Source organism: Microcaecilia unicolor, chromosome 8, assembly GCF_901765095.1.
Source record: "Microcaecilia unicolor chromosome 8, aMicUni1.1, whole genome shotgun sequence".
Classification (NCBI taxonomy): Eukaryota; Metazoa; Chordata; class Amphibia; order Gymnophiona; family Siphonopidae; genus Microcaecilia; species Microcaecilia unicolor.
Genome location: NC_044038.1, coordinates 226187094 through 226198271, shown reverse-complemented (window position 1 = coordinate 226198271; position 11178 = coordinate 226187094). Strand labels below are relative to the sequence as shown.

General features: G+C 43.8%; 1 protein-coding gene across 1 annotated transcript; it reads left to right on the top strand.

Annotated features, from left to right (window-relative positions):
* Positions 1-246: 246 nt before the first annotated feature.
* Positions 247-10159, top strand: NEURL2 (neuralized E3 ubiquitin protein ligase 2). Its single transcript, XM_030212213.1, has 2 exons — positions 247-1430; positions 10028-10159. Exons 1-2 carry the CDS (start codon positions 740-742, stop codon positions 10141-10143), a joined length of 807 nt encoding a protein of 268 aa, XP_030068073.1. The 5' UTR covers positions 247-739; the 3' UTR covers positions 10144-10159.
* The last annotated feature ends 1019 nt before the right edge of the window (positions 10160-11178 follow it).

Sequence of the window (11178 nt, the reverse complement as noted above, 5' to 3'; positions counted from 1 at the left end):
GCCAGAGCCGGTGGTGGGAGGCGGGGATAGTGCTGGGCAGACTTACACGGTCTGTGCCCTGAAAAGGACAGGTACAAATCAAGGTAAGGTATACACAAAAAGTAGCACATATGAGTTTATCTTGTTGGGCAGACTGGATGGACCGTGCAGGTCTTTTTCTGCCGTCATCTACTATGTAATAAGCACAGCAATCACCTTACAGTAAGATCAATATTTGACGTATAGACGAGAAGATACAGAGTGCACTATTCAGATAAGTAAGGACATAGTTCATAATGATATGCAAGTTAATTAATCCTGGAATTCATAGCTGAACATATTTTATAGAAGGGAAAATGCCTTCATCCATCTCAATCATTTTACAACTGCAGTGTTTTACAATGTACAGTCACATTCAAGCATTGAATCAAGTAGTGTAGAAATACCCTGCATATTCCGAATTTTGTCACACAACATAGAAAAGGATTAAATGGAGCATAAATCTAACGGGAGCATAAGCTGTCCTCCTGATATCATGACTGACCAACCTTTCTTTCAAGATGGTTAATAATTTTAAAAAATGTTCCTTGTGCCCCACTAGCACTAGGACCCTGTGTGGTGTTAATGGGACCTTTCTTCCCTAAATGGTGTTCACAAACGTAACCACTCTCTCCCTCACCAGCTGTCTGAGGCTCAAGTGTTGAGATAATGAAGCCTTTTTTTAAAAATAGTAACGGTGGGCTGCCTGTGTTTACTGAAGATGTCTGCACTCTACTGTCCACACACACAGTTCCATCGGAGCCATGGCACTAATATCAGAATCGACTCTTCCAGGACTCAGGCTACCAGAGTGGAGAGTTTTGCCAATGGCCTGTGTTTCAGCCATGAGCCCCTGCAGCCTGGACAGATCTTTCTGGTGGAAATTGAGGAGAAAGAACTAGGTTGGTGTGGACACCTAAGAGTCGGACTGACAGCTCACAACCCGAGCAGCTTTGAGGTAGTACCTGAATACTCTCTCCCAGATCTAGTTAATATGGGGGACAGCTGGGTTTTTGCCATAACCAGGAATCACAATCGGGTCATCCCAGAAGGTGAAGCCCCTGATGCTGGCCTGGTCCAAAGCCAAGGCTGTCTATCTGACCCTTATCTGCAGATTGAACAAATCAAAATTCCTAGAGACAAACTAGTGGGCCGGAGCAGACCCTGCGTATACAGCCACATTCTTGATGACCTCTATAAGACCAATTTATTGCCTCCAACAGCACGGAGGAGCAGAATTGGAGTACTGTACACACCACAGTCAGATGGAACTGGGGACATGCACATCATTATCAATGGAGAGGACATGGGACCAAGTGCCCGGGGGATTCCAATCCACAGGCCACTCTATGCAGTAATAGATGTCTTTGCCTCAACCAAGAGTGTTCATGTTATCCAAGTGGATTATGGCTGTATGTATTTTTGCTTTTTCCCTTAATGTTCCACTTCACTCTTTTCCTTCCCTACTTCTCACACCGACTATCCCAAAGTCATAATTACACCATGTACAAGAACTCAGTTGATTTGAAAAAGAAAATCATAGTTTATAGAAAGGATGTCTTTTGATACATTACACTTCTGCTTGAGTAATAGCTTTATCCACATCCTCACATGTGACGTTGGTGTCATGCATGTCCTGTAGTTCTTTTTCCCTTCTCCCCTAGCTCAGATACTACAGTGTTACCATTGCTGTGGTATACTTGGAGTCTACTACTACTTGACATTTCTAAAGTGCTACTAGGGTTACACAGTGCTGTACAGTTTAACATAGAAAGACAGTCCCTGCTCAAAGGAGCTTACAATCTAAAGGACAAATGTACAGTCAGTCAAATAGGGGCAGTCTAGATAGATTTCCTGAATAGAGGTATAAAGTTTAGGTGCCAAAGGCGACATTGAAGAGGTGGGCTTTGAGCAAGGATTTGAAGATGGCCAGGGAGGGGGCTTGGCATAAGGACTCAGGAAGTTTATTCCAGGCATAGGGTGAGGTGAGGCAGAAAGGGCGGAGCCTGGCGTTCGCGGTGGTGGAGAAGGGTAGTGAGGTTTTGGGCGGGGACGTAAGGGGAGATGAGGGTTGTTTATTTACAAGGTGTAAATAAACAGGGTAGAGAGGTAATGAGGGGCTGCAGACTGAGTGCATTTGTAGGTCAGTAGGAGAAGCTTGAACTGTATGCGGTACCTGATCGGAAGCCAGTGAAGTGACTTGAGGAGAGGGGTGATATGAGCATATCGGTCCAGGCGGAATATAAGACGTGCAGCAGAGTTCTGAACGGATTGAAGGGGGGATAGATGGTTAAGTGGGAGGCCAGTGAGGAGTAGGTTGCAGTAGTCAAGGCGAGAGGTAATGAGAGTCCACAAGTAGAATGCATTTCTTTTCTTGTTTTGCAAGATGCACACTTTTGTGGCTAATGAATGTTCTGTGAGATACAGGGTGTGGTTGGGGAGGGGAACTGCAAGGAAAAGTCTCCCATTGTTTATAAAGAGACTAGCCGTTAAGCCCGTAAAAACAGATTTCCAGCTACCCTCCTCACTGCCGTTCCCTCCCCCCTCCATGCCGGACCCCCTGCACTGACCTGACAGCGCTTCTCACCTCCATGTGAAAGCACTGCAGGCAGCAGCAGATCACTCTGCTGCTGCCTGCAACGCTTCCACACGGAGGTGAGAGGCGCTGTCAGGTCAGTGCAAGGGGCCCGATACCGAGGGGGGTGGGAGCGGCAGCGGGGATGGGGGGGGGAGGGTGGAGGTTGGTGCGCGTGATGTTCATTTCCAGGCGGCAGCGGCAGCGTCCGACTCCGACAGTGTCCAACTCCGTTTCCCTCTCTGTTCCGCCCTCTGACGTCATCACGTCTTGACGTGAGGGCGGGACCGAGAGGGAAGTCTCTACTGCGCATTTGCAGGTGAGTCGGTCACTTCTCATTTATACATTTGATTCCACAGTTAGTCACATAGGAAAAACATTCAGAAAAAGGGGATCCTACATACGGTTATCTTATTATGCAAAAAAATGTGAAGAGGGATGCTATGTTGGAGACACAAGCCAGATGTTAAAGACAAAATCAACTTACACAGACACCATATTAAACATTACAAATCTAACCAGGGTGACACCTCTTTTGGCGAGCACTTTGCAAGACCAGGGTAGAGACGACCAAAATTTGGGTTTGGATTCAGCACTGAAACCAAACGGAAACCCGAGTTCAGATATCGGCCAAAAATGCCTGTGCTGAAACTTGACTCACTTCCCCTCCCCACCCCACCTGTATGCCCTCCTCTACTGCCTATGCTGGGTCCAATCACAAAATGTCTGCCAGGTCCTCCTGCGGCAGTCTTGAGAGGCTTCTGCGGGCAGCCATTGCAAATGGAGCAGTGGTATGTGGCAGGAACAAGTGGGGCTTATTCCTGCCCCCGAAGATTCCGTCAGGCCTTCCTAAGGTAGGCCCGGAGGGGGTGGGGGGAGGCCACTGCCATGAGTGAGTTGGATCAGCTCGGCGGGGGGACTTTTTTGGTCAGTTGTGGGGGAAGAGTTTCAGTTTCTACCGAAACTGAGTGGCCAATTTTGATCGCAGATTCAGTTTCGATAGAAACCGAAGATCCTGGGTAAGGTCGGGCTGTAGACCAGATCACTACACCAATGACTTTATGGTGAGAATACAAAAAGGACATTTTAAAACATTTTAGAAAAGAAAGGGAGATACGCCAGACCAAAATTTTGACTCCCTTTATCACCAGTGTCCTGAACCAGTGCCTCACCTGGTCCATAGGATGAGCTGGCCCTGTGGATTAATTATCTTTGTATCTTGTTCTTAGCTAAGTTTGGACATTGTCTTCTGCCTTGTTGTTGACGTACATAAGTCAGTTAATCAAATATAACAAACCTTAACCTGGGGGGGTGGGGGAGAGGTTGAAAAGAGAGATGCTAGATAAATAAGGGGAGGGGGAGATATTAGGAGACTGAAAATATTAAACTGTTGGGGGGAGGGGAGAGTCATGACCGAAGGTTTATTTATTTGTAGCATTTGTATCCCACATTTTCCCACCAATTTGCAGGCTCAATGTGGCTTACACTTGCCGTAATGGCGGTTGCCATTTCCGGGTAACAGAATTACAAATGGTGTTTCATTAAGGTGTGTGCATACATAGTAACATATATGGAACATAACATACATGGAACAGTTCATGGTCTATATATATACCTTGTGCGTACATACATGGTAAAGAATACATTATGGGTATTGCATGCAGGTTCCTGCGTGATAATTGGATTATAACATACATTAGGTCATCAACTATGGAAAGACCATATTCGACAAAGGGATAAAAGTGATAGTGCTTGTTCACTAATAGCAAAGAGGTTAATCAGTCAAGTGATAAGAGATTTCTGTTGTGTCTAGGTCATGTGCATTCTTATTTTTAGTATTTAAGATGGATGTTTGTGGTATGCCTTCTTGAACAGATCTGTTTTCAGTAGTCTTTGGAAGATAGTTAGGTCTTGCGTTGTTTTTATGGCCTTAGGTAGTGCGTTCCATAGCTGGGTACAAGTTCACCTATGGCATCAGCTACCCTTGGCCCGGACCTGCAAACCTATAGGGGTCGATGTTCAGCCAGTACTACTCAACATTTTGCTGATCGCTGCAGACATAATGCCCAGAAATTCAGTACTGGGCCATGTTCAGGTTCCGGCATTGAAACTTTCTGGGTTTCCAGCGATGGTTAACTACACTATTCAGCACTTAACTGGCTATGGTGCACTACATAAAGATAGGCCTGACTTTTATACAGTCCTGATTATGCAGTGACCTTGGCCAGTTAAGTGCCAGCTCCACCTCCAACATAGTCAGTTTTACTTTAAGCGCCAACCGGTCATTTTCAGCAGGCACTAACTAGTTAATTGCCACTAAAAATGACCAGTCAGCCATAAATAAGCAATTTAACCAGCCAGGAGCCATTTCTGACCAGTGAACTCGCTTTAAAATATCGATTCCATACTTTATCTTGGCCCTTGCTCAGTTAATAGTTCTTTCAGATTATCATTTTTTTAACACTACTACTACTTATTTCTATAGCGCTACAAGGCATACACAGCGCTGTACACCATATACAAAAAGACAGTCCCTGCTCAAAGAGCTCACAATCTAAAAATGGAATGTTGCTAGTGGAATAGCAACATTCCATGTAGAATCTCAAATAGTAGCAACATTCCATGTAGAATCTCAAATAGTAGCAACAGAATCTCCAATAGTAGCAACATTCCATGTAGAATCTCAAATAGTAACAACATCCCATGTTCCACTGCACTAACCACTAGGCTACTCCTCCACTAGCAACATTCCATGTAGAAGCCTGCCCTTGCAGATCAGCAACGCAGCCGCGCAGGCTTCTGTTTCTGTGAGTCTGACGTCCTGCACGTATGTGCAGGACGTCAGACTCACAGAAACAGAAGCCTGCGCGGCTGCGTTGCTGATCTGCAAGGGCAGGCTTCTACATTACTACTACTACTACTTATTACTTCTATAACGCTACAAGGCATACACAGCGCTGTACACCATACACAAAAGACAATCCCTGCTCAAAGAGCTTACAATCTAGATAAGACAGGTAAACAGAACAATTAAGGGTAAGGGAATAAAGAGGTGAGGATAAAGGATAGGGCAAGTGAGTTAGGAGTCAAAAACAGTGGTAAAGAGGTGGGTTTTGAGTTTGGACTTGAAAACGGCTAAACACGGGGCTAGACGTACAGGCTCAAGAAGTCTATTCCAGGCGTGAGGTGCAGCGAGATAAAAGGAACGGAGTCTTGAGTTAGCAGTAGAGGAGAAAGGGACAGATAGGAGAGATTTATCTACAGAACGGAGTACTCGAGGGGGGACATAGGGAGAGACAAGAGTGGAGAGGTACTGGGGAGTGGCAGAGTGAATGCACTTGTAGCTCAATAGGAGAAGTTTGAAATGAATACGGAAATGGATAGGGAGCCAGTGAAGTGACTTAAGGAGAGGGCTAATGTGGGCATAGCGACTTTGGCGGAAGATGAGTCGTGCAACAGAGTTTTGGATTGATTGAAGAGGAGAGAGATGGCGAAGAGGGAGTATGATGTTAGTATGATGTAACGAATTTAAGTTCAGTCATATTCGTTGCATCATACTATTCGTTACTATTAAATTGTTCTCTTAGGCTTCCACAACTGATGTCATGATTCTTGCAGCAGGTTGGGTGCTGCTGTGTCCAAGTTTGCTTGACTGACATTCCAGCCATCTCACCCCTACAGAAAGCCACATCAAGGTGGCCGAAACATCAGTCAAGCAAACTTGGACACAGCACCACCTTGACAGTTGCAAGAGCCATTACTACTGAAGTTCCCACTTGAAATGCCAAAATTAAATTTAAAAAAATAAGCAGTATAGCCAAAGAATCAATGTTTGTTTTTCCTTAAACTGGCATAGCACTTGGCTGAGATCACAACAATCTGAACTTCTACTCCCCGAGTAAGAGGGACATTTAAATTTTGCTGTTCGGGCACTGTGAGCTTCTGTTGTGATATTTAGTTATTTGGATTTATTTACTGCCTTTTTGAAGAAATTCACTGAAGGCAGTGTACAGCAAGAATAATTCAAACATCCACTCTGCAGCCCCCCCATTACCTCTCCGCTCTCATCTCTCCCTACATTCCTCCCCGTGAACTCCGCTCGCTTGACAAATCTCTCGTCGTCCTCCTTCTCCTCCACTGCAAACTCCAGGCTTTGCTCCTTTTCTCTCGCGGCACCTTATGCCTGGAATAGACTTCCTGGACCTATACGTCTAGCTCCATCTCTACCTGTTTTCAAATCTATGCTGAAAACCCACCTTTTTCACTGCTGCTTTTAGCTCCTAGCCACAATTGCCCTCCCCTTGTCCCTTCCTCCCTTCTCACCCATTACTTCCCTCACCCGTAACTGTCTTGTTTGTCTGTATTACTTAGATTGTAAGCTCTTTTGAGCAGGGACTGTCACTTTGTGTCAGGTGTTCAGTGCTGCGTGCGTCTGGTAGCGCTATACAAATGCTAATAATAAAATAATAAATTTGCGTTACAAGACGTATGAGGAGAGACTTGCTGACCTGAACATGTATACCCTGGAGGAAAGGAGGAACAGGGGTGATATGATACAGACGTTCAAATATTTGAAAGGTATTAATCCGCAAATGAACCTTTTCCGGAGATGGGAAGGCAGTAGAACTTGAGGACATGAAACGAGATTGAAGGGGGGCAGACTCAAGAAAAATGTCAGGAAGTATTTTTTCATGGAGAGAGTGGTGGATACTTGGAATGCCCTCCCACGGGAGGTGGTGGAAATGAAAACGGTAACGGAATTCAAACATGCGTGGGGATAAACATAAAGGAATCCTGTTCAGAAGGAATGGATCCTCAGAAGCTTAGCCGAGATTGGGTGGCAGAGCCGGTGGGGGGAGGCGGGGCTAGTGCTGGGCAGACTTCTACGGTCTGTGCCCTGAAAATGGCAGGGACAAATCGAGGTCAGGTATACATATAAAGTAGCACATATGAGTTTATCTTGTTGGGCAGACTGGATGGACCGTGCAGGTCTTTTTCTACCATCATCTACTATGTTATAGACAATTATAGCAGTAAAAATATTCAAATACAAGTTATGGCATAGTATACTACTTCTCTATTTTTCCTTTAATTGGGTTCCTTGGTCTACTATAATCTATATCTCTCACTTTCCCAAGGATTATCCAATGTGTTGACCAGGACCTCCAATACTTAATCCATATTGTTGATTTACCAATCTGACCTCAACACCTCCACCCCTGGTCTATCACCAACTGGTGAAACAGAACCTTAGTAGAAGGATTCCAGGGACTTTGTGGGGTTGTTCTTATCATAGGCCTTTAGTATCCAATTATCATAATTTTAACCATGCTGGGAAAAACTCATCTCGAGAAAAAACCCAAGCCTGACAAAATAATGATCCTTCCATAAATTGGCTGTCCTATGTTAATGGATAACAGAGGGGGAGAGGACCTCAGACCAGTGACACTTTTTTTTAATCAATTAAGATTATAATCGTGTAGTCACAGATTGTAATCACTGGTCCTCTGCCAACCTCCTCCCTCAATGTTCGTTTGTGCATTTCTAATATTTGTTAATCAAAATATTCAAATAAACCACAGTACCACCAGTATCCAGCTTTGTGGGGTGCTCTTCCCCTGACGAAGCCCCATGTGGTGAAACGGCACCGTTGGGGAGCCCCTGGTTGGAGCAGTAATGAGCTAAGTAGCTGTGGTTTATTTGAATATTTTGATTAACAAATATTAGAAACGCACAAACGAACATTGAGGGAGGAGGTTGGCAGAGGACCAGTGATTACAATCTGTGACTACACGATTATAATCTTAATTGATTAAAAAAAAGTGTCACTGGTCTGAGGTCCTCTCCCCCTCTGTTATCCATTAACATAGGACAGCCAATTTATGGAAGGATCATTATTTTGTCAGGCTTGGGTTTTTTCTCGAGATGAGGTTTTCCCAGCATGGTTAAAATTATGATAATTGGATACTAAAGGCCCATAAGAAGAACAACCCCACAAAGTCCCTGGAATCCTTCTACTAAGGTTCTGTTTCACCAGTTGGTGATAGACCAGGGGTGGAGGTGTTGAGGTCAGATTGGTAAATCAACAATATGGATTAAGTATTGGAGGTCCTGGTCAACACATCGGATAATCCTTGGGAAAGTGAGAGATTATAGATTATAGTAGACTACTAACAATGTCAACACAAAACACAATAAACCATCATAATAGGCCAGCACAGGTATTGAACCCCGACCTTGGGGCATACCCAGCCAGTCGGGACTGGAAGGCTGTGCCCCGAGGACGGGGTTGAAAACCCCTGGCATAGGGTGTAAGCAGAAGTGGAGTTAACTGAAAGAAAGTTGCAAGTGAAGTCAGAAAGGTGCATGAAAATTATTTCAGCTACACTAGGGTAGGCGTGAATAAACAAGTCCTGCTACAATATGTGGCAGTGTGTGTGTTATTTCACACAAATAGATTTCTTCCTTAGCGTCCCTCGGACGCCCAGAATGTGACTGATGGGTTATGCACGCCTTCCAGCAGGTGGAGACTGAGAAAAAAAAACCGTTGACTCTAGAGAGCCAATAAGAGCTCTTGTCAGCCAGAGAAAGATCCAGTAATCTCAGTCTACAGCAGGTGGAAGGTGGTGAGCCCTTCAGTCTCATTCTTTGTCATTTTTCTATTCTTTATTGTATTTCCTTTTGATTTTAAAGAAGAAAAAAAAAATTGGACTCATATCACCCCTCTCCTCAAGTCACTTCACTGGCTTCCGATCAGGTACCGCATTCAATTCAAGCTTCTGCTACTAACCTACAAATGTACTCGATCTGCAGCCGCTCCTTACCTCTCAACCCTCATCTCCCCTTACGTTCCTACCCGTAACCTCCGCTCTCGAGACAAATCCCTGCTTTCAGTACCCTTCTCCACCACCGCCAACTCCAGGCTCCACCCTTTCTGCCTCGCCTCACCCCACGCGTGGAACAAACTCCCCGAGCCCATACGCCAGGCCCCCTCCCTGCCCATCTTCAAATCTTTGCTTAAAGCCCACCTCTTCAATGTCGCCTTCGGCACCTAACCTCTACCCAGGAAATGTAGACTGCCCCAACTTGACATTTCGTTCTTTAGATTGTAAGCTCCTTTGAGCAGGGACCGTCCTTCTTTGTTTATTTTGTACAGCGCTGCGTAACCCTAGTAGCGCTCTAGAAATGATAAGTAGTAGTAGTAGGTTACCCAACCCTGCATTAAAAGCTATCCGTGATTATACAGAATAAATACCACTCTCTCACCCAGATTTGACCTTGGCCACTATACACAAAAATACAGCTTTTTCTAATGAGATAGTGATTTTTATTTTTGTTTGCTTGCTTGTGAGAAAGGGAGATTGTTAGGTAATATCTGTTTGAGACTGACTACATCTTAGCTCCTCCAGCTCTCTCTCTCTCTCTCTATTTCAGTCTCTTCCTTACAAACTTTATGTCGAATGGCTATTCAAAAGCATGTTATCCATCGACTGGCTATTGACTGGCTGGACCTGCCACAGATGCTGAAAACCTTCTGCAAGTACGAATGAACATGGTTAAAAAGGACAGAGTCACAAGCACAGCCCATGATGCACTGAAATTAGAAAAGCAACAGCCCAGAAGCTCCCCTTATGGCTACTTGTCTTCTTAGACATATAAAAACAAATGTATTTGCTCACACTGATAGTGGCAATTAACACATGTTGGACTATTTTATGGAACTCTCTACCTTCTGATGTTTGTGATTTACTCAGCTACCTTGGATCTTGCAAGACTTTGAAGACATGGCTTTTTTTTAACATGCTTCTGTTGGACTAGGGGTCGGATCTTTGAGCATTGCTTTTATTGGACTATAGGTTTAGCAAATTAGTGCTTGATTTTATTAATTTGTGTTTTAAGTTGTAATTATTTTATTTTTTTGTTATGATCACTGGTTAGTTTTGTAAACCACTTTAAAACTTTGCTGTACTAAGCAGTATATTAAGTAATCAAATCTAAAGTAAGGAGTGTTGCAGTCAATAAATGATGTAATACTCCACCAAAACTGTAGTATTAAAACAAACATGTTTTTCCATTTGAATAGTTACAAATCATTGCACATGAAAGAAAACTTTCTTATAATAATTATCAACTGAAAGTCATGTTATCTACCAATGTGTAATGACATCACATTTCATAGCATCTTCTCAATGCGTTCCTATCAAATGCACCTTGATAAATATAATACTTCAGACCCTAGACATCAGATAGGAAAAAAAAATCCCATAGTAAATAGGTGTCTTAAAAAAACAAACCTTTTGTCTAGTTTAATGGGGAAAAACCAACAAGGCCAGACCAATGTAATAAGCTGTCTGCTGAAGCTCAAAGCAATTTCCTATTCCAGTCCTAATAAAAATATGCCCAGTACTGTAAACAAATTGCATGCAAATAAGGTTTATGCAAAAAAAAAAAAAAAAAAGGCTTAGACATGACAGCATCATGGAACACGCACAGCTGTGCATTAGCAGCAGAATCAGTAATTTATGCAAAGATTGTATTGGCACCAGGAGAGCTGCATGTGTGCATTAGGGGGTTAATTCTTATAA